Source organism: Toxotes jaculatrix, chromosome 1 (assembly GCF_017976425.1).
Source record: "Toxotes jaculatrix isolate fToxJac2 chromosome 1, fToxJac2.pri, whole genome shotgun sequence".
NCBI classification, from domain to species: domain Eukaryota; kingdom Metazoa; phylum Chordata; class Actinopteri; family Toxotidae; genus Toxotes; species Toxotes jaculatrix.
The window spans coordinates 3,339,578-3,363,586 of record NC_054394.1 but is presented as its reverse complement, the minus strand read 5'-3'; the positions used below and the strand labels follow the sequence as shown (position 1 = coordinate 3,363,586).

General features: G+C 42.1%; 2 protein-coding genes across 5 annotated transcripts; one reads left to right on the top strand and one right to left on the bottom strand.

Moving 5' to 3' along the window:
• The first annotated feature begins 42 nt into the window (after positions 1 to 42).
• Positions 43 to 4,794, top strand: LOC121186007 (protein C19orf12 homolog). Its single transcript, XM_041044586.1, has 4 exons — positions 43 to 178; positions 1,417 to 1,568; positions 2,974 to 3,148; positions 3,748 to 4,794. Exons 3-4 carry the CDS (start codon positions 2,989 to 2,991, stop codon positions 4,011 to 4,013), a joined length of 426 nt encoding a protein of 141 aa, XP_040900520.1. The 5' UTR covers positions 43 to 178; positions 1,417 to 1,568; positions 2,974 to 2,988; the 3' UTR covers positions 4,014 to 4,794.
• Positions 4,795 to 5,398: 604 nt separating this feature from the next.
• LOC121185965 (AP-2 complex subunit alpha-2) lies at positions 5,399 to 23,628 on the bottom strand. 4 transcript variants are annotated; one of them, XM_041044541.1, is made up of 24 exons: positions 23,421 to 23,621; positions 22,720 to 22,766; positions 21,056 to 21,124; positions 19,783 to 19,925; positions 19,387 to 19,580; positions 18,209 to 18,338; positions 17,978 to 18,079; positions 17,762 to 17,870; positions 16,374 to 16,524; positions 16,022 to 16,190; positions 15,368 to 15,505; positions 15,102 to 15,284; positions 14,901 to 14,998; positions 14,318 to 14,549; positions 13,504 to 13,668; positions 13,190 to 13,279; positions 12,472 to 12,605; positions 12,073 to 12,155; positions 11,752 to 11,841; positions 11,336 to 11,459; positions 11,142 to 11,258; positions 10,106 to 10,175; positions 8,949 to 9,083; positions 5,399 to 8,858 (listed from the first exon to the last, which is right to left on the bottom strand). In XM_041044541.1, the coding sequence occupies exons 4-24, from the start codon at positions 19,831 to 19,833 to the stop codon at positions 8,781 to 8,783; spliced, it is 2,643 nt and encodes an 880-aa protein (XP_040900475.1). In that variant the 5' UTR covers positions 19,834 to 19,925; positions 21,056 to 21,124; positions 22,720 to 22,766; positions 23,421 to 23,621; the 3' UTR covers positions 5,399 to 8,780. The 4 variants fall into 4 exon arrangements, with proteins under 4 accessions (XP_040900475.1, XP_040900458.1, XP_040900466.1 ...); XM_041044524.1 differs by lacking the exon at positions 22,720 to 22,766 and having other exon boundaries at positions 23,421 to 23,628; XM_041044532.1 differs by lacking the exons at positions 13,190 to 13,279; positions 22,720 to 22,766 and having other exon boundaries at positions 23,421 to 23,628.
• Between the last annotated feature and the right edge of the window lie 381 nt (positions 23,629 to 24,009).

Sequence of the window (24,009 nt, the reverse complement as noted above, 5' to 3'; positions counted from 1 at the left end):
ACGCATAAACAGTATAAAAAACATTAGCCACACCCCCCCAAGTCCTCCTCAGCGCGGAGGAGGGCGACAAACGCTGTGGAACCGCAGAGTGGAACCGTAACGGAGCTTACAAGCAATGTGATATTCAAAAATGTGTTTCCGCCGAGGACTAACGTTTTCAAAGCCTCCGATCGTAGCGGTAAAATTTGACAGTAATGTATTTAACAGGTCAACTGTCTCAGTCAGTCAGTAAAACTTTTGTAAAACTTTACAGTTTGTTTTTGTTTTCTTTTTTTATTTTTCTGACCAAACACATCCCGAAAGAAGTTGGATTTATCAAATATAAAGTGTGGGAAACTGTCCCAAAGCCGATGAGATGTTTCAGCTGTCAGCAGTTGTGGGCACACAGCTGAGATGTGCAGTGAGTGATGGTGAATATGGAAAGTGTGGCTCAGGTATTAAACCGAAATGCTGTGACTGTGGAGGTGAACACTGAGGACAGAGGCTGCAGCACAGAATTTAAGAGGAAAAGAGAAAGTCTTGTTCTGAGGCAGTTCACCTGGCTGTGCTGGAGGAACTGACTGACAAGCGGAGGAGTTAAGGAGCAAGTGGTGACAGGTCCTACATTCTCAGCTATGATAAGTAACATGTTTGAAAGTATACCATCAGGCATGGGAAGGTCTCTGTTTGCTGGGGATGGGGCTTCGTGGAGGAGGGGAGGGAACGTGGAACATATAGCTCATAAGAAACTACAAGAAGGGATAAATCAAGTGGGGTTTAAATTCTCTGTAGCAAAAAAATAAAGTTATTGTCTTCACAAGTAAGAAAGTCAGGTAGGGAATAAATCTTAAGTTGTATGGAAGGAAGAGTACAAAGCACAAGTCTTGGATGAGGAGGTTAGGACACAGCAGGAGAAATGAATATTGTCCAACTGTGTTTGTTGCCTGTGAGACCAGATTGGATGCTGCAAAGTGTTTGTGATGATATGGAGCTTCTGAATATTAGACACAGAAATCAAACAGCAGATCTGGTTCAGTAATGTTACAGTTACAGGGACAGGATTTACAGTGACTACATCCAGCTTTTTACAGACGGATCAAAGGATCAGGCTATCAGAGGCAGCAGAGGTGATCCTCTGTCACCACACTGGGCTCAGTAAGAGAATAGCAGATTATTAAAGAGTGTGTGCTGTTGAGAAATCACCAAGACCCAAAACACGAGCTACTGTTTACTAACTGAAGGTCGGCCAGTCAGGGGAAAAACATAACGTTCATGTGGGTACCAGTATACTCAGGAATTCTGGGAAATGGACGAGTGGAGGCCAGAGTTAAAGATCTGATTTCATGTGGAGAGAAAATGGATATTAAGCAATGAAACAGGACTAACTCCTGAACTGAAACAGGAACAAACGATGTATTGTTGCATTAATGCCTCTAGAGGGAGACAGTGCCACACGTTAAAGGATTCCTGCTGCCTTAAACCCCGAAGAAGACAGAGGAGGAAGTGGGAGGACTGTCAACAGCATCCAAAGATCGTTTTAATGTACAGAGTAACAACTAAATCTCTGTACGCTCCGGACAGGACTGAAGGTAGGACATATACGTCTCCTATCAACTTCGTAATAATCAGATATTTGTGGAGGACAGCTGTCTCCTGTCTCAGCGTAAAGACGAAGAAACGAGTCCGAGATTCCTGAAGTCATGTTTTAAAACAGAATCGAAACTTGGAGCTGTGTTTTAAGTTGAATCCAATTAATTAGTCGATTAAACCGACTGTTTTCAGTGTCAGGAAGTTAGGCTGTTTAAAACACGGCTACAGTGTCAGGATCCTCAGAGTGGACTCAGGTGCACAGCCAGTCACAGTGTTGTCTCCGCGGTGTCCTGTGTACACGGACGAGGCTGGAGACCTCATCATCAGACCACCAGCTTTAGGGGACAGTCCATTGGAGACTGTCTAACCAGTCTCCATTCAGAAACCGGGTCATTAAAGCGAAAGCAATAATACAGGGCGTTAGAGCATGCATGAAGCCTGGGCATTACAGAAATTAGGAAAAGAAAATCCAGATGTGTTGAATCAGGTTTAAAAAAAGTGGAGCAGTGTATTTCAGTTATTTCATTCTTCCTTTTTTCTTTTTGTGTTGTTCGGGCCATGTTGAACTTACTAGTAAAACTGAAAGCATTGTTTTCTGACAGCACAGACTGCAGCCTCCAAAACGATTATAGGGTTCAGTCAACACTTCTCTAAACAGTTTCGTAGTACCTTCATGCAGGAGGATTTATTACAGGACTGTTGTATTAGACTGCATCAGTTTCAGCTGATGTTCCTAATACCTCACATGGTGACTGACTAGTTAGAGAAAACAGGTTTGTCAGAGAGCACGTAACTGACAGAAGACAATGCTTTCACTTTTATTTGTAAACTCAACATGGCCATAAAAATGAAATACACTGTGCTGATGTTTTTTTTTTTTCTGATGTGGAAATACAATACTCAGCAGTGCACAGTAGTAAAGGCACCATAGGATACAAAAAGAAAAAAACATTAGAAATTATTGCAAGTTTTACACAAGTATCTAAAAAAAAGTTTTAAAAAGTAGTTTAAAAAAGAAGTTTGACTGCAGGTTGTACTGAAAGGGCCTGTTCTGTGTGGTCCTGGTGCACAGGTCCATAAACAGATATGTCAGTTTAACCTTATTCTGTTTCATTTTGATCATGGTCAACACTCCTCTGTCACTGTCTGAGGAAATCTGCATCATCCTCATTCTCACTGTGAGATAATAGGAGAGTCCATAAAGTTACAAGTTAAAGAGAAGCCATTTGTACTGCAGACAAATGGGATTTAACTGATTTCTCCTTTTATTAGTGGTTAGATTAAGTTTGATAGTTTGGTAGATGCTGTGTGAATACTCAGCTCAGGAAATGAATTCTGTGCTGCAGCCACAACGTGTCCTCCCTCCTAAGTCTGACCTGACTGTCCACTTTCCCGTCTCGCCAGTGCCTCGACGCAGGGATGGCTCCTCGTGTGGATGATGTCATGCGTCTGTGCTGTGAAGTATCGACTCATGATCAGATCAAGGTCGCAGTGAAAAACAGCACCAAAGGAGCAGTGGTGGCAGGAGGAACTGCCTTCCTAGGCGGCCTCCTGGGTGGACCTCCAGGAATCGCTGTTGGTAAGAGTTAATGCTCAGACAAAAACCAGCTCCTGAGAAAGACATCAGCTGCTGGATGCTGCACTGTGTTCATCAGCTAGTCGTTAACTCTGTCTGTTGATCAGAGCTGTTACTCTGAAAACAGCTGAGTGCAGCTGCTGGAAGTTCTGGATAAGAGTGACCAAAATATTACACAAGTAAATACAAGTTTACAGGATGTAAAAACAAAACAATGAGCCGAAAGATCTTCTATAGCTTTGTAGAGTGGAGATGTTAATATGGAAATACACATTATAGCAGCTTCAGCGTCTGAAAAGTAAAATCATGTCATGAAGCTAAAAGGAAGCACCAAAGCCCCAGCTGGGTGTAGGTGAAGAGGAACAGCCAGAAGCAGGTGCTGAGCCCTCGCCATCTTCGGCCTGACAGGTAGAACAGCGTCTGCTGGCTGTCAGCTGGATACCTGTTTTAAAGATAATTGTATAAAAACCATTTCAAATGTCCCTAAGCAGTAAACAGTAGTTTGATGCAGGTTTTACTTCATACTAATACACACGTACATTTGATTTATACTGAACCTGTAGCTGACCCTTTATCCACCCCCATCTCTGTGTGTCCACCAGGTGGAGCAGTAGGCGGTCTCTTGGGCAGCTGGCTGACCAGCGGTCAGTTCAAGCCTCTGCCTGAGATCCTGATGGAGCTGCCGCCTCAGCAGCAACAGAAGCTCTATAGTGATGTTGTGGCCATCTTAGGAAGCCTGGACTGGACAGACGCAGCCCAGCTCATAGCCCTCGTGATGGGCAATGCCACTCTCCAGCAGCAGGTTGTTGCTGCGTTGCTTAACTACGTCACAAAGGAGCTCAGAGCGGAGGTGCGTTATAAAGACTGAGCTATGGTTCCAAATGGACTTTTCAGGATTTGAGTTCAGGTCTGCCAAACACAACCAGAGTCCTCTACAACGTCTCCCACAGTATCACTGTGGGAGTTTCTGTGAAACTGAGCTCTGTATTTATTTCTGTAGTAAATTTTCCTCTGTAAGTGCATCGTGTGTGAACCTGAGACACAATCAGATCAATGACAGACGGATCAACGTCAGATTTCCTCTCTGCTTTTTTAAACTGGTGGTATTGTGTCATCTATTCAGGATTACATATATTATATAATGTCCTCATTATCATTACTATGTATCAGGGTGTTTTTAATGTTTTAGAGTTTAATGTTAGATGTTTAGATTATTATCCATCACACAGTACCATCAGGGAGGTGTCTGACCAGTCGCACACTCATTCTGCATCATGACACTCACCTTAAATACACAGCCAGAGTCTAAAGGCACTGGTGACAAACAGGGACTGGGACTACATGAGGAGATCCACAGAAGAGCTGTGGCTAATTCTCCAAAGGTGCTGGAACAACCTCCCTGCTGACTACAGTGTGTATGCACACTTACACAAACTGCTGCTGTTTTTGCAGGCTGGAGGTGGTCACATCAAATACTCATTAGGTTTAGGTTTTTCTCTGTTTGCTGAACTTTGTATGAAGTCAACTGATGAAACTATTTATGGCCTTATTTTGAAAAGAATCCTGACTTTACTCCTAGTGCCTGAAACCTTTGCACAGCGCCGTGCCTCTGCTTCTGAATTTCAAATGAAATAAACTTTTCAAGCTGTCGTGCTACTGACTATTTGCTTATTTACAGTTCTCGAGGTGTAAGAGCACATTTTGAAAAATACACACACAAGCAAGGTATACAGCAACAACGTAACTTCTCACAACTTCAGCACGATGTGGCAAATTATAAGTTTTAAATAACAATAATCTAAGCTCAAAAGCCCACTGCTAATCTGAACTAGTTATCATTTCACCAATGACTATTTTCATTCAACAACTACAAATGAATCTAGTATTTTAACAGAGACAAGGTCAGATCTTGATGGTGCATGTAACTGTGAAACCCCATTAAATCACTGTCAGGCGGTAAAAGAAGGTGGTACTCAGTTCTAGTTATCAAGCCCAGGAGAGGATATTCAGTTCATGCTTGAAGACACTTGCAAGTGCTGAAAGAAGTTGAAGTGTCAGCACTGAATAAAGCTGAAGTGTCCATTTAAGTGCTGAGTGAAGCTGAAGTATCAGCTGAAGTGAAAGGTGGTGAGCTGATGATGGAGATGAAATGTAGTGTAGGTGATAAATTGCTGCTGCTGTTTAAAGTCAAGTGGAAAATCCTGAAGGAAATTCGAGCCAGTTCATGTGAATAAACTCAGAGAAGATGTCGGCTGAAGTGTAAAATAATGCAGCGCTTAAACTTTATTAGTATGTTCAGCAGTGGATTTTCACAACATCTTGTTTTAGATTTGCAGCCAGACAGAGGAAAGAAGTCATGTGACTATGTTTGATGGCAACTACTGTGGTGGTGGGGGTGGGGGGAGCGGGGTGTCTCCGCTTCTCAATTTGTTGGGTGAGGGAGGAGTTAAAGTGACCCTGATGGGAATTGAATATTGGTGCTAAACATTGATCATTAAAATAAATAAAACATAAAAATAAACACTTATCTCTTTGCGTTGCTGTGGTTTAAACATTTAAATGTCCGCTGTCCCTCTCTGTGCTGTGGTAGCTTTTCTGAAACACAGGTGATAAATAGCAGAAATAGAAACAGGCCGGTGCAGCCACCTGACACAGAATCAAAACACACACGCCCGTCTTAAGGCTTCGCCCACCACACGACTCAAAGCGAGCCAGCAAGCAGTGAGGTCTATTTTAGAGAGCCCTGCAGTCAACTGTATACAAGCTGTTTGTTTTTATTTGTAAAAACAACTTTTTGGATGTGGATATTGGTAGAACATTACATTTAAATAGCAACAACATATCCAGCCTTTTCAAATGCAGCATAATCCTGTGTCTGGCACAGACGACCTAACACAAGTTAGAAGGCACATAAATGAACAGCTCTGAGGTTAAAATGGAAACTGATAGTAAGCACTGGGTGCAATGGATACAGTACCAAGGTCACAAACCCAGATACCTACAGTAGAGTTTAGCATGAACACTGCTTTACATTAGAGTCCACTGAGCCCACAGTAATATGACTCTGTGGGGTCAAGCCTTTAGTCTGAACCATCAAAATCAGCTATGTGACACCTTAAGTGAAGGTGAGTGAGAAAAGTTATTACTACCTCACTCAGGTCCATGGTTATGAATGGACTGGATTTGGACCCTGGTGTAAAGCTGTGGTCCAGCTGAGCCCACGTCTGAGTTCTCTGTGACAAAGAGGTCAGCACAGACGACGTGAGACTGAAAATATAACTTCAAACATGCATGAACTCGTTTTTCTGCAGCAGAAATAAGATGTAAGAACAAAATGCACACACCTGCTGAAAAAGAGCAAGTTTCTAAGCAAAACAGAAGCTTAATCACAGGTCCAGCACGTCCTGAGCAACATTAGCATTTATTTGGAGTGTTTCTGGAAACCAAGCTAATCAAAGTCAAACATTCACTCTCCTCTTTGCTCTGTTCAGGCCTTCACCAAGGGAAGGGGAAATATGTGGCTACAAGGCTGCATCATGTGACCACCACCACCACATTGTCTTTCATTTGGTGGTAGGCAGGTCGAGTGCAGTGGGTTTATCAGAGCTGTTTTTGCTACCTACAGCTGTCAGTGGCATCTCAAAATAACTACTGAGGGCAGACACAGGTGTAACACCAAAATAAATTGAAAGATGCTTTTCAAAACACAAATTAAGAGGAACTGTAGGGTTGGGTTCTAATTCTCTGTGGCTTCGACCCTCTGAGCTACACCTTCCACGTTACACAAGCACTTGACTTTTCAATGGTACTGTATCCAAAACAGACTCGAAACAACATCAGTGCTTTTGTCAAGTGATCATTTGCAGCTGTAGCAAATATGAAATATTGCCCCTTAAAACACATAAATACACAGTGTTTCAAATCTTGCCTCCACATTCACCCCATTTGTGCTGAACAGCAGAGAACACACAGTGTCGCTGGGCTGGTTGGTCTCACCGGGAACACAGCTGGGATTTCCTGACACAGGTAAACGCAAAAAAAAACCAGGTCCACCTGTCTTAAACTGATGTGAAACCTTAAATCCTACAAGACACAAGTGAATAAATATTATGGGCCCATAGCCATCGTTAAAACGCGGCAATAATTTGGTAAAATTGCACATGACAGTAAAGCTGTTCAGGTCCAGATTGGGGCACCCTGTGCATGTCCTGATCAAAGCCTTTAAAACTAAAGATTGTTAAAGTATAGTTTGACATTTTGGTACATAACCTTACTCACTGTCCTGCTGAGAGATAGACAAGAGGATCATCATCACTCTCTGTCCGTTAAACATGAAGCTACAAGCAGAAAATGGTTAGATTAGCATTAAAGACTGGAAACAGGGTGAGCAGCTGGTCCAACTCAGTCCAAAGGTAAAAACATCCACCTAACTGAACCTCTAAAGCTCATTACATAACACGTTCTTAACATCAGGTTTGTTCAGCACGTACAAAAACAGCAGTGGAAAAAGAAGAAGTTGTCATTTCTGATTTCTATTGGTAGGAAGCTTTTTTTTCACCTTTGGACAGAGCCAGTGTTTTATACTAAGCATCAAATATGACATCACGTATTATGATAAAAGTACATTTATAAAACAGAAAATAGACCATATGTTACTGAAATACAGAAATATCAGCAGCTTGGCAGTGCTCTGTGAATACATGTATTTAGGCAAAAATAGTGTGTCTGGCAGTGCTTTACACTTGAACAATATCACTGACAGGCTCCTAACTAAAGTTCAAAGGCACAAATGTGAAGCAGATACTCTGGAAACAAAATCAGACAATGGACTCCATCACTGTCAGAAACTGATTTCCATTTGCTACCTAGTGTTCTATACCGACTCTCTGCCATTTATTTGAGTGTCTACGTGTAAAATTAATGCACAGTGTAGCTCAAAAAGTTCCCACAAAAGGGAACCAAAATGATAGCATCCAAAGCATCTCTTATCAGCTAAAAATACCACAATGCAAAGGTTGGTTTTTCTTCTTGAGATGAAAGATGTGTAAAAGTGGTGAAATGAGTAAGAACTGACGCTTAAGTCAACATTCTCTTGTCTAAATCTGGTCTACGTCTAATTTTTTTTTTGTTTTGTTTTTTTAAACAAAAGTGCAAGTGGGCGAGAAGTTGAAGAAAGCTTTCCAGTCCTGTGCAACATCTGTCTGAAACACTACAAGAATAAATGTCTCATAGAAACGCCATCAGAACAACGGAATCAACTGCTAAACTCCCAATCCTTCTCGGGTAACTCAGTCTCACTCACGCCTCTTCGCCACCTCTTCAAAACGTCTGAATAAGAAAGGCAGTACCTACGCAACGAACACACGCAACCTCTAATCTGTTCAAAAACTTTGGTGCTGCAGAGCCTCCAGTACCGCTCACAGCACGTCGGCTAAGGTGCTCACAGTGTGAGGAAACACACATCGAGTACAATCTAGGTTTAAACCAGTGACATATTAGTAAAGCCATATGTGAAAAATATATTTCACTTCATTTACATGTAGAGTAAGTAAAAAAAAAAAAATGTACACAGTACAATACATAGATTCCAATCTAAGGAGAGTAAAGGTGTAAAAATGCTGGTGCTGAGCCGAGTCTAAAACTGCTCAGAGAGGAGATCACACAGTCTCTGAGACACTGAGTCCTTGCTGGTCCGGAGGGTGAGACGGTACATCTGCACAGGAAATAAACACACAGTAACACAGGCCATATGATGGTTCAATACAGAATGAGTCTGTGTGTGGGTGTGTGCGCGTGTCTTTACCTGTGCTTGTGTGTTGGGCTCCAGTCTGAGGAGGCAGCCCACCTGACTGTTCTTACTATGAATGACTCCAGCTCCAACAAAATTTTCTGGATTGGGATCCACACTGTCCAGCAGAGCTACACCAAAACCTAAGATCTACAACAGAAACAATAATAATGAAAAAAGGCTGATTATCATGGGAAAAAAAATCAGGCTGTCACCACTTCATTACTCTGACACACTAGTTCACAACAGCAATTTCAACTACTGAAACTGGTTCATAAGACGTGTTGTTCGACCAGTCAGAAATCAAAAGTGTTTACACCTGATCAGAACGACAACACTCAAAAGCAGAGTGAAAAGCCAGCTGTCATTCAAAGGGCAGAGACGTGATACTTAAATATGGGGATAAAAGTTACTGTTGCATTGCAGCAAAACTTGTGACAGGTTCAGCTGTGCGTTGGCCCCCCCACTGCATCATCCCACTGGCTCCATTCACATTAATGACAGGGCTGTGTCTTTTCACATGGAGCTTAAGTCGGTCTGAGCATGGTCTCAGTGGACCCTGAGTCCAGACTGTTTTGTCAAATTCTACATCCTGGCTGATCTCCTGTCATCTACTACAAGGACGGTCTCAAACCACTCATGTTGATGCAGACAGTTAATTAAATCAGACTATCTGCATTCATTCTGAAGTCACTTTTTCCTCTTAGGGGGACATGGGAAATCCTCAAACAGTCCTCTGACTTTAAAAACTAATGTAGTTTAGAAAAAAAAAAAAAAGGCATAGCCATTTTTCAGAAGAGCTGCTATAAATTCACTCATTTTGGACCAAAACATTCTGGAAGATCCTGCTGAGAATGTTTGGCAGAACAAATCTTTTTGATGAGAAACACAAAAAAAATAACATAAACAATCCCATTTCCCCATAATTGCCTAAATGTATCACTAATAAAATGAGAAGGGTAAAAAAAAAAAAAAAGTGGAACAATAACCACCAAAGTCAGCTCTACAAATCATCCATGAAGACTTTCTCTGTCATGTGAAAGTCGTATAATCTTTCAGTGGTTAAACAGGTCACACACACGTTCAAACAGAGGTCTGGACTTTCACACAGAAAGCTGGTGCATGTCTACTGCTCAACACTTTCCCTCAAAGAACTGAGTATTTTTTTTTACCTTGGCCTTGGTAACATCTGTGTCCATTGGGTGTTTGGCTTTGAAGATTTTCTGAACCTCTTGCTGAGGACTGAGGATACAGGGAAGCAAGAGAAGATAATCATTCATCTCCAGGAGGGCAACAGGGAAACAGAACAGGAACATGCCACTTTAGAACACCATCCACAGTATACATGACCTATATGAACCTCATTCTGTTAACTTATTGTTGACACTGGCATTAACATAGGATCTAACTGCCAAGAACAGTCCACGGCATATTACTATGCTTCATTTAGCCACACACAGAAGAGGGACAGGGTTTGAAAGTGTCTCACTGAATGTGAAACACAACCAAATCAGTTTATGAAATCCAATGCATATCCATAATTCCACTAATGGAGACGTGCCACATCCATGGCCTTGTTCAACTACGAAACTCACAGGAAGTGTTACAGAGTTACAGAGCTGTGTTTCTGTTCCTTTACTCATGAACTTTGGTTGAGTACAGGCGACAGCTTTCAGGCAGTCTTTATTATAAATTATCTACAGCTGATTTAATGCCAGTGAAGACACTCAAATATAAAAAGCCTTCCACCTGAATGCGTTGCACAACACAACAGAATCTAGAGGAGAGACACTGATTAATCTACTGATCAATTCTTTTTTCTATTAACTAATTGATCCTTAATTGGTCCATAAAATGTCAAAAAATAAAGTGAACATATCCAAATTGCTTGTTTGGTCTAATGCAAAGATACTTTGTTTAATCTCATATAAGACTTAGATAAATATTCACATTTTAGAAGCTGGCAGCAGTGAATCTTTTTTATGCATGTCACATTAACTCTGAGCTTCTGATAGGAACAGCACTTGCTGGCCTACTGTTTAACAACAGTAACTCAATATTATGTTTTTATTAAAAAATATATACAGTGACATTCAAACCAATCAAACTGACCAGCATTTCAAATAGATCAAAAGAGACAAATGCAGACATGTTAGCTCCTGCTGACAGGCTGACAGCCGTGCACTGATAACGTAAAGTGAGCCTTACGCTCCGAGCTGTTTCCAGCGTTGGAAGAAGTCTTGGGACGTCATCTCTGTGGGCTGAAAAAACTTGTTCAGCATCACAGGGAGTTTCACTGCAATGTTCTGAAGAGTTCCACCGTACCTGTTCACAGACACGATCAGACATTAGCAATTATTCAACAAAATATCCCAATAACAGGAACGGATTCAGACACCAACCTGAACTGGACGTTGAGAACTGGTGCATCTGTGAAATCGGACACACACTCAATGTTGAGGATCTGTTGGACCTGAGCCCCACCTTCAATTATGGGGTCCACTGACTTAGCGTGGACATTCAGCTGTGGAGACAATGGTCAAGGAGTCTACAAACACCTAATAGACTCAGTCCGTTTCACACCCATTCACAAGGCCTGTGTTGTTGTGTTGGAAGCCTAGTTAATTTCTTTTTCTTGATGATTTGAGTGGTATGCAGAGACAGAAGTCCTGCAGAACTGAAGGGAAAAATACTGGACTGTGAAGTATCAACGTACTTGTTGACTTAGTTGTGTTACGTAACCTCTAGTGCTCCCTGTTGGCTGGAACGGGACAATCAAGTCTGTCACAAAAAGCTACCAAGGCAGAAGAAAGGATATGAGTCTTGAGTGTGTCCTGACTGGTCACTGATGTGCTGAAGCTGAGGAACTGGGTAGAGGTCTTGTTGCCGTAGAACACATATATGCGACCTGGGGGACAAGAGAACGCAAACCATGTTTGAGTTCCCCCTGTTAAACTAATCACATCAGACCAGCATCCACTACATTTAAAATGATATATAATTACTAATCCCATTTTCAGTCTGATTCCTTTCACGATTATTTCATATCCTTCAAACTGATGAGGTCTGATGAGATTTCCCCGTAAAAGATGCACAACTCAAACCTAATGGAGACAAACAGTGTGATAAAGCTGCTCACCCAGGTTCTGCCTGTACTCAGACTTCAGTCCAATCTGTAAAAGCTGGTTCTCAAAGATAACACCGTTGTTCTTACAAACAAACCTGGAATTTACAAGCACACAATTACAAATTTACAAAATGGAATTTTTGTTTAATATAAAATATTTTAACAAGTTTTCACTTTTTCAACCCATTTTCCTGGTTTGTAACAAACTGTTACACTAACAGGATATTTTCCCAATGTTTGAGCTTCTTAGTTAGCAGACATTCAAAGCACAAGCACAATGTCTTGTGTGTCAAACAACTTTATGAGAGTGTGATACTAAATCCCCAGAGTGCCCTTTTAATGTTTTTGCAAACGGCTGTAACCTTTATTTCTCTGCTAGTTTCATCAACCACGCTCACAGTGTGGGCCCACCTGGGGAAATTTTCCTCGGACACATCTGTGGACGCAACGGTAGAGCTCTCTGAAAAGACATCAACCAGCAGACTGGCTCCTGATGGAGGGGTTGAGTTTAGATTGAGCAGGTCTGTGAAGGAGTGAGTGGAACCCTGGGAGAGGAACATCAGCAAACATCATCTTTAACATACAGTGTCTACATCCAGCACACCAAAATCTGAACCTCAGTGTGTGTGTGTGTTTGTATATTTTTTCATATATAAATACTTCAATACAAAATAATGAAATATGAGGCCACAGTGTCGGGCTAAATACACAGTTAATCCCAGAGGAATCTCCTCACTTTCTGTGTAAGGAAACAAACCATAATGAAACCACAGAAATCTGAGGTGTCTGTCTCTTTAAAACATTCAGAATCTGTGATTTCATGTTTAATTTCACAACCTGCTGAGTCATCAGCAGCTCCAGCACATTCAAATGTTCCATTCATCACACATTGTGGAGACGAGAAGATCTACGTGGTGTTAGCTGATTGTCAAAACTCAGAGCACTGAGTAGGCCTGTGACTTCAGCCCTCTGTATGTTACTCTGTGATTCTAATGACACAGGCTGATGCACAGAGTCAGTGAGTGAGGTGAAGAGTGTGGCCTGTTAGACTGTTGGTGATATAACAAACTATTCTTAGAGCCTGTAATAAAAGAATTATGTAATTCACTACACTATGCTGTCAATATACCATGGTTCCAGCAGAGAGCATGATGGGGCTAGAGGAGGCAGGGCGAGGTCTGTTGGTAGGGAGAAGGTCTGCCAACAGTGGAAGAGAAGACTGATGACGAGAGGAAAGGAGGAGAAGAATGATAGGGGGGTGAAAAAAGGGGAGGGAGGAGAAAGGACAAGTGAAAGTGAAGATCAAGGAAATACTGGAAATGAAAGGAAATAAAGGCAAAGGTCATAAGGCTGTTAACAGAAAATTCTGCTGTGACATTTCTTCACTTACTCTAATTAAAGGTTTTTTAACCAACCTCAAACTGTCCACTGCCGTGGACTTACCTTATTTGTGGCTTCAGTCTTCTCGTGGTGCTCAGTGTTGCCATTGACGTTTCGCCGTGCATCGTTGATGTCGGGCAGATTGCCTGGGCCCTTCTTCCTCTTCAGCTTGGCCAGGATTGAAGACTCTCTCTCTGGGAATGGAGGCATTTCTTCTAATACTGTAGCCTACGGAGGGACAGAGAGAGTGAGACAATAATGTAAGGCCTTCGGCCTGGGCAACACAGACAGCAGCTGGACCACTCTACAATAAGGAACGCTGATTTTGGTCTTAGCTATGGGACACCACAGGAGTAGCAACTATGATACAAAGAGTTTTTCCTCAACTCACACTTGTGACAACATGGAAGCTTAAAAAAGGTGGTGATGCTCAGTGGCACGCAGCTTATGCACGCTGAAAAGGCTCCAAACTAACTGGTACGTTTTGAACATGTGTTGTCCAACCACATCTGAGGACAGGTAAACACAGGATGAATCAACTCTGACTGCAGCAAAGTCATCTTATCTGACAACTGATTTATTTACTAGATGACAGCACTAACAATTATGTTATTAAATATATGACCTTTGCTTTGTGATATGGCACATCTGCTGTTTCTCCCTGACAGTTAAAATTTTATAAAAAAAAAAATGTAGTTACTTTTCAGACGATACAGCAGATTTACTGTATGTAGGAGGTTACAGTAAAAGGGGCAAGTGAGTTTATATGGGTATATGTTGGGGGGGCAGTCAGAGGACATAAAAATATTTTTATCCCCAAACAGGGGACAGAGAGGTGTTTTCAGTATTCTGTCCACTCTCTGGATAATTCACCAACCAGAATGTCAGTGCTGGCGATGCAGCTGAGCCTCAAGTACTCGACAGCTCTCTGCTGAAGCTCTACGTCGGCGTTGCGGAGCTGGCTGTCTGACCGCAGGACATCTTGGATTGTGGCCTTCACCTCTGGAAACAAGTTGATGAACTTGATGTAGGCAGACAGTAACAGTGCCCGCGTTGGAACAGAGCAGAGATGGAACTTGGAGTGAAGGAGGTTGAACTGGACCAGTGGGCTGAAGGAGAATACACAGAAGACGACAAAACAATAACCACGAAACCTGCTAACACCAGGTCAGCTTTAAACTTGTCACAAATACCATGTCAAGTTTTAAGATCAAGAGTTGACATGGTGTCGGCAGCATTTCTTTACAGGTTTGGTTCACCCAGATTTGCAGATTGTTCTGGTGCCATTAAAACTACTTTGTATGGATGAAGCAGTCCTGGTGAAAACACTGACAGACTCTGAAGGTCTGAGAGTAACAGATACCTTTCTAGAGGAAACGCTGCTGAATTCGGCAAAAATTCAGGCAAAAATGATATGATTTTCAGAACAGTGGGCTGCACTGTGTGGATGCTGTTTCTACCTGGAGCGTGAGTCGCCAGCAATCAGGTTACCAAACTCTCCCAGGATGTAACCCCCCACCTTAACCAGGTTCTCATGGCAGGCAGGAGCCTGTAGGGCCTACACGTGTTCAGAGAGTGAGATGGTATTGGGTTAGAAACAATTCTTTTCTTTTTTTTTTCTTTTTTTTAAAATCTGTGATGGCATAAATCTCCATGCCCACCTCAAAGACAGTCTTGGCGGCATAGCCTTGGACATCATCTCGGTTTATGACAATCTGGATGACACGATACCACACCTCCTCGCTGACATAGTCACCGGCGATGCGGATGAGGTTGAGGATGGTATCCACGTACCAGGTGTAGTCCACAGCATATTTTTCTGCCAGGATAGCCACCTTGAGCACCTGAGGAAGAGAAGCAACCGTCTGAGGGCGAGAGCAGCACACAGAGGAACTAAACGGTGGACAGGCCTGAACTGATGACCCACTATCTCCTCTCTGATCGAGTAGTCGGCGGTCTCCAGGTAGCTCAGCATCTCGGCCACAATCTGCTTGGCATTGCTGCGGTCACACATGGCGTAGAGCAGATCCACAGCCCGCTGACGAACACTCACATCTCGCTCTGTCTGTACAGAAAACAAACATGAACAGTGGATATAAAATAAAAAGATATCTGCACCAGACAGAAAGACAGATGGATAGATCTATTGCACCGGCACATATTTTATAAACTGGCTCACATGAGCATAAATGAAAAATATTTACTAATCATGTAAACTGTATCATTAATCAAACACCATCTGCATGTGGATGCAGTGACATTTTTCTTTCCAGTGAACGGAACACATCTTCATGATAGTTTAATTCTAAATATAATTCTTCATATAGCACCAATTCCACTCAGGGAGTCCCCACATCCCCACTCAATAACTTCCAGTTATTATATAACTATTAATGACCACTGAAAGAGAGCATAACAATTCCAGTGGCACATTTCAAACTCCATAGCTAACAACTCATCAGAAAAACCACAGAACACAAAGAGCAACCACCATGTTCAAGAGTTCATCCGAGCTGCACACATTATTTTCACAATAACCTGCAAATACTTCTCAAAAGCACACCACTGAAGAGGGACTCACCTTTAGAGCATTGATCACAGTTTCTATATGCGTCTTTACCGCCTCGTGAGAAAACTCCGAGCTGGCCAGTGTGCACATACTCTCCAAAGCCAAATAACGAAGGTTGGTTTCCCTGTGCTGCAGAAACTGGCCTAACTGGTTGCAGGCTCGTACCAACAGGGTGGGCTCACTGAGAGACAAGACACAAAAAATCTAGCTGTAGTGTTCAAAAACCCACAAGTGTCACACAAAGCAAGGACTGTGAACTACTGACAGCCAGGTTTGCCCTGTGGCCTCCATGTGAAGTTTTAAGATGACGCATAATTCAGTCAGATCTTATTGTTCTGTTCTTGTCACTGTGAATATGAAATACCTGTCATGGTGGATGATGAGGGAGATGGCTTCAAACAGAACAGCATTCTTCGCGTTGGAGTGCTGGACCTTCTTGGACTTGGGCGGCTCCTGGGCTTTATTGAGGATGGTCTCCAGACACTCGGTGAGTCGGCTTCGCAAAGCTGCGTCCTCTGCAACGACACAGACTTTGGCCTTAACACCCCTCTAAGCCTTTACTTTAATTATTGTCAACCTCATTGTTTCCACAAACCCTCAGTGTAATATTATTTAAGTTAACAATGAATCAAAGCACTCTTTGTAATATAACTACAAGGACAGACACCACAGTCTTCAAAGGGAGGCCCACATTCGGACAAATGTGCTTATTTACTTTCTCTCTGAGAGTGAGATGAGAAAATCATTATCAACCACATGTCTGTGTGTTACATACAAACTGGAGACCGTTTTGATTCAGAATGATGTGTGGCAAACAGTAAATAGAGAAAATACCCAGTTATCACCATGGGTCACAGGTATGTTCTAACAAACTGTGATGAAGAGTTAAAGAGGAGACCTAGGGGTATGTCTCATAGATTTCCATCCATGTACACACACCAACTGGAACTATGGCAACATGTCAACAGCTTCAAGTGCAACACACACCTCTGCTCACACATCTGATGCTGGTAGCACACATGCTCCAAGCTGTGTCAAATCTATGGTAGCTGTGATATGCAGATCCAGAAAGTACATGTGATCAAAAGGCTGCTTTTCTGGAACGAGACTCTGAATTCCTGCTCTGCTATTATTGAAGTTGGAATTATGCTTCTCCAAAAATTCACGTAAACGTTTCTGCAGACCTACACAGAGAAGGGTGTTATAGGTAATGGTAAAACAGGGGCAGAGGCTAGCAGAGTACATGAGTACATCACACCTCCCAAATTTCAACTATGCATTGTGTGGACCTGTGCAACACAAGTTGATTGGCTGCCACGAGCCAGTTTTGAAATGGAGATGAAAACAAATGTTAACATACTACACACATGAATAAAAGAAACAGCCACAAGAACATGCACAGGGGTCGCTCGGATATGTGCAACCTGAAGAAGCATTATTCTCTGGCTGTCAATCTATGGACTTCTCACTATGTACTGTAGCTGACTACTGCTGTGATATTGGCAAGCTGTGGTTCCACAAGGCCTAAGGGTGATGCTAGAGAAAGGGTAATAATGGGATTACCAAAATCAGTAGTTGTACCCATAGCAGATGTGATGAAAACGTGTTCATTAGTTACCTTGTGGAGAAAGCTGATAATTTGACCTGGCAGTAGAAGAAAGGGCAGAACCAGAAATGACAACAAGTGGAACAATCAAATCAGAAATGATCATCAGGGGACCATGAATATCCCAGGACTGTACTGTGCCATACCAGGTGGAGGGTAGCACTGCAGAAGGCGCAGCAATTTGACAGACAGCCATGGTGCAGCTACAAAGTAGTATGTGTAGTCCTGTAGGTCGATGGATGCAGACGTCACGATCTGGACAAGAAAGAACAAGATAACACATTGATAGACGTCTAAGTCAGATTTAGCCTTTGACCTCAGTGAGATGACGACATCATGTGAAGTTACAGAAAGACACACACCCTGCTGAGCCTGGCCACAGCCAGTGAGATGGATGTTTTGAAGTCGTCAGGACTCTTCTGGGCCAGAGTGGTAATAAGGCTGGTGGCTGCTGTTACCACTCCCTGAAAACAGACCAACACACCGTTACACAACAACATACAGACACACTGACACAATGTTTCATACAGTGTGTACTACATACCAAAAGAATCACGGTGTAGTGTGGTACTGTGACAGAGGTACAGTCTTACCAGGTGCTGATCATTAAGCAGATGGACCACTCGAGCTGTCCATTCACCCATAGGCACCAGGTCAGGAGACATCCTGTTGAGTCGTAGCAGACATAGTGCTGCACTCTGCTTCACACTGTCCATGGTGTCCCTGATGCAAGAGCAAAACAACTTGATTCATCATGTTCCACTGCTTACACAACATACAATTCAAATGGTCACTGTCACAATTTTACACTTACAAGTTATAATCCTCAAGATTTTAGTCCCGGTTGATTTGGTGAGGTTACTAATGGCAGTAGTAAGTACGCTGTAACAGCACAGGCCCCAGAGTTTCAAGCTAAATCGTGAGTATTGACCGCTGGGGCTGGATACTATGTCAGAAACAGGTGTATCTTTATACAGCACAGCCTAAAATATCTGTGGAATGAAAGAACTCAATGCTTTATGCTGTTTGGATGAAAAATGTATCATGTCCATCATGGCACAAGAAACCACAGTCTTACTATGTGCATTGCCTCAGTAGGTTTCCATACAACAGCACGGTACAGTAAACAGGAACTACATGAACAGCCTGGCACCTGCAGCGTTTCACCTAACAGCTCACTGTGGCTGTTTTCCATTACTCCCTTGAAAAAAATGAAAGAGTAACTGTATCTGGTCTAATAATCTGGCTTGCCCTGCCAACTACTGGTCACAATAAGCTTTTTCAACACCCTTGACAGCAGTGATGTAATGTGCTACTGTATAAGTAGTACAGACCACACCTGACCACAGAACAGCTATAAGTAAACACGGAGGAGTGCTGAAAGATGTGCATGCATTGTTTCCTGTGAATCCCTTGTGCATTGAGGACTATCTGAATCCTGGACAGGAACGGAAGACTGCACCACTAACAATGAAAACTACTATATGAGAGGCAAGAAAAAACGATGACCACAAACACAAACATGGTCTGACAAAATGACAATCTTAAGGATTACAGCTTGTAAATGAAGTCAGTTCGAGTACTGAGCTGATTTGAATACCACAGTGTGTAACTGCTTTTGCTATGAAATGCAAGGATTCATACAAGCAATTTTTTTATTTAGTCACATCAAAGGTAACTAAGAGCTACTGGTGTCCAACTCAACATTAACTACTTGATTTGAGACTTAGAGCCAGTTAAAATCTCCATGCACTAATGTTAATGTACAAACCCTGCCACCAAGATGTTGGGAATTTCAGAAGCAAAAGCCTCAGCCATCTCTCTGCTGCCCACGTTAGCAATGCAGTGCAGAGCCAGGTTCATGAAGGTCGGATTGCGGCTGGCCAGGTCGTTCTTAATGGCATTGTTGATTAGACGGATCAGGTCACTGTTAGAGTTCACCAGCACTGAGATGAACAGGTAGCCCTGAAAGGAGACGTGGGGAAAAATGTTTTTTTTTTAAGGGCAATTCTACCATATAAAGCAAAAACAATATATGTCAAGTTACTGCACCATTATTAGAGTTATTAGACCTACTCTGAGGGAATTTCACACAAATATATTTGCATGATAAATTATCCACAAGCTCTCAACTTTACACACTGGACGAACGTGAGAATAAACTTACAATCTGCTTCTCCGTGTACTTATTGGAGCTGAGGAGGTTGACAGCCTCCATGTGTCCGAAGTCGATGTCATGGCCCAGAAGAAAGATGAAGAGCAGCTTGCAGACATACTTTTTTTTACTGTAGCCATCTAGAGCCTTGTCTCCTATCCACACAAGTGCAAATATACACATACACATCCACATATACACACACACACACAAAGATGGATTTGAATGTCTACTTGAACTTTGAAATGCAGGGATTCCAATGGTCTGTCATTAATCAAAAATCAAATAATCAAACAAACCACATAGTCAAATAAACCACAGGTGGAATGAACAAAGTATTGTTCAAGATATTCAGAGTTGGTATTTCAGGCCAATATTGATATGAGGTTTGTCACGTGCTTGTGGTTCATGCTTTGTCTTTCATTCATAGATATTTACACTGTTTTTAAATACTCAGAATTATTATTGACATTTTCCCTTTAAATACACTCCACCAAGGAATATAAGGATTATATTATTTATGGTCTGCACCCTGTTGGAGAGGCAAAATTTAGGGGGGCATAAAATTGGAAAACTGATCTGACAAATTCTGCAGTGACTGGCCACTGTTAATTCTTGTGATCGCAAGTAAGACAAATCCTGGGAAGACTCAGGCTCATGCCTGTGTTTTGGTCAGCCTTTTATATCCCTAGTTTTCTAGTTTTCAGTTTTGTCCAGAGAAATGCTACCATAGTAGCCATAAAGACTGTTCCTCTTTATAATTTTATCATTTTAGCTTTGCAAATGTTGAGCAGATGCATTATCACAAGCTGTCCTGCCCCGTAATGGGGGGCAGGACAACACATAGGGAATATACTCAAAAGAACACAGGCCAGAACGCTGGGCAGTATGGGGAGATGAGGCAGCTTCATTCTGGAGCAAACTAATTTTAGGCAGCATGGAACAGGTGGCAGGAGAAACAACACCAACAGGAAACACACTGACAGTGAGGTGTGTGAACGTTTAACAGTGCAGACATAGCAACAGCCATTTAAAAGCTGAAGAAACTGAAAAGGTGCAAAGTCAAGAGTCACAACAGTCACAACATGAGTTAGCGAAACAGCAGGAGCAAACAGCAACAAGAAAACTTGGAAGGCAAAGGTTTTTATTCCAATCAAAAAAACAAACCCGGTGCTATGAATTAGTCTTTGGATGGAATGAAAACCTTGAACCATGGCCCTCCATGGCATAAGCTTCCCTACAACTCCCTGAAGTTCAGCCTAATTTGTCAGAATTGTTCACCTACCTTTAAATTTGGATCGGATGTTGGCCAGTTCTTTGTTTATCCTCTTAATCTCTGCCTCTTTACTTTTACCTGCAGACAGATAAAGATGTTTTGCATGTCATGTAGTGCTGTTATCAGCCATAACTTTGATTAAACCATCCTCCTTCCTTGTGGGCATGATTTTGCGCCTTTTTCACAACCTGAGTGGAACAAACTACACTTCCCTTGTTCATCATAATAAAAAAATACTCACTTTGTGCAACCTTATGGCTCTTTTATGTGTTTTTATATAGGATAGTGAGCTATTGAGCGAGCTTCATGGTACCATATGTTGCCAAATTCTGAGCCTACATCTGCATGTTCCAACAGAAATACTGATTTCATCAGACCAAGCTATGTTTCTCCAGCCCTCAGTGGCCTCAGATTCCTCTTCTTAACTGACAGGAGTGAAACCCGGTGAGGACTTCTGCTGCTGTGGCCCATCTACTTCATCGTAGTGTTGTTCAGCAATGCTCTTCTGTATAGCACATTCGTGTGAGCTGAACCATCCTGGCTTTTCTCCTTTCACCACTCTCATAGCGAATAGTTATTTGTTCTTTTGCAATTTAAAGATTTGTGTGTGAAAATCTTACAGTGTCAGCAGTTCAGTAGGTCTAAACAACAACTGAACCTCCTGACCACGTCTGCATGCTTTTATGCATTGACGCCATGATTGGCTTATTATATCTCTGCATTGCTTAGCAGGTGTTCAGCTGTACCAAATAAAGTGGGCACAGAATGCATATCACACACTGAAATACACAGATGTCATAACTACCTACCACTTGAACCAAAGCACAATGCACTCACTATGCAATGAGACCTGTATGACAATATGTTATTATTATTACAAGAGGATCTCCAAGAGGAAACTGATGACACTGAGCAGATCCAGAGAGAGATCTGTCCTTTACTTTTCATCTATCATAGCGAGCTTACATGCAACAACCTATCAAGTGATGGTAAAGTGATAGCGTCCACTGGTGACTATATACTGTAGCCATTTCACAGGAATTTCATTGCTACGGAAACAGTTTGGGCCCCAAGTGTACTTGCTGATAGCTGCTGATAGCATACATACACTGAAACAGCAAAACATCTGCACCAAACTGTGAAACTACCAACAGGACCTGGGACTAGGGGACTGACAAGACAAGCAGATCAGTGTGAGCTTTATGTGTGGTTGTGATAAGACATTCCCAACAAATACAATGCCTGAGCAAAGCTGACATAGATATGTCATTCATATTCATCAATGACATTTCCCGACACCTCAAATCAAAGAAGAAAGAAAAGTAATTTTAATAATTTTAACCAGACTGAGTCATCTCTATCTATTGTGTTATCTCAAGTGCTGATGATTGTTAATTTTGCCCTTAAGAAACTCTCAGTTATCAAGAAAATAGGTTTTCTCATAATTGTGAGAGAGATTTTTAAAATTTTTGTAATTACATTAAAGTCTTGTCCCAATTACTATTATTACAACAAATTATTAAGCCATAATTGTGGGATGTCCAAGTCATTGAATGTGATAATATGATTTTTGTTAGTACAAAGTCAAATTTTCAGAACAATTGTTAATTGCTTAGTAACCCTGGTCCGGATTATGTCTGTACCTTTATCAGACCATAGTTACATGTACATACCAAAGTGAGGCAGAGGGAAAAGCAAAGGGGAGAATGGAGGTTCCGACCTGCAGAAATACACTTGAATGAACAGTGACTGTGATATTTATGTCTGTGACCATAACGAGGTATATAATTATGTCTAATTCTTCTTAAGCTGACAGTCAGCACCCTGTGAAAGTCTCCGGCTGGATGCTTGAAATCCCCGGTAACGTTAAAACTGTAGTTGGGCGGTTGTTAAGACCACTTCAGACCGTAAACACTGAGCACGTCCCTTTGACATTACCTGAAATATTCCTTACAAAGTCTAGTGACACCGGCAGTTGTAACGTTTTGTTACAACTTGTGAATGGTGTTTGTGAGAATCTGCTATATTTCTGTCAGGAAACTAACTGAAAACTGTGAGGCACAAACCTGAAAAATTTCAGTTTGGTGTTGTCGCCAGTTAGCGGTGCGGTCCACGCCCTTCGACATGACGTTAGCAACTGGAAGCTAACTGGCAGCTAACTAACGCTAGTGTAGGCTAGCCAGCTGAGTGACTGTTTCAACCCACTTCGACACGTTGTTAAAGTTGATAAAATTATGGGTAGCGTTAAAAGGGACATTGGACTAATTTCTGAGCGTTCTCGAAACCACCTGCCAGGTCGCTAATCAACGTTACATCTGCTAACTAGTTATTAGCCAAACCAAGAACTGTCTATGAATGTGATAAACAAACTTACAGTTCCTGATGTCAGAGATGAACACGGCCAGGCCACGCATCCCATCCCCTTTAGAGACTGCAGGCATTTTGTTCACTCCCTGTTAAAGTTCCTCTGTTTTTTAAAGTAGCCTAACTATCTACAGTAACTTTGTTTCAGGGTTGTTTTGCTAAGCAGCTAGGGATCCCCGATAAATGACGAAGACAGGAACGAGACGCGCTGCGGCTGCGTTCAGTTCTTTCCCAGTTACACCTACTACCCGGCAGGGCCGCGTTCCATACCTGTGGAGTCACCGACCAAGCTGAGGCTGTGTTTCCCTCAGGTGGATCAGTCCAGTAAAAGACGGGGTTGTGTTGCAGACATAAAAGCAGCTGTCACAACAATTATGTTGTTGCTGGATGCTCCAAAGCCGAAATGTGATCAACAATCACTAAAACTCAGTGCCTGTAAAGACAGTTGGTGACTATAAGGTAATAAAGTGTTGACCAGCACACCCTCCCACCAACAGTAAACATCAATATCAATGTAACAAAAACACATTAGGATTAAACCGGTTATATTTCTTTCCCTAATTATAGATACAACAACAAAAACTTTGACATAAGCCACA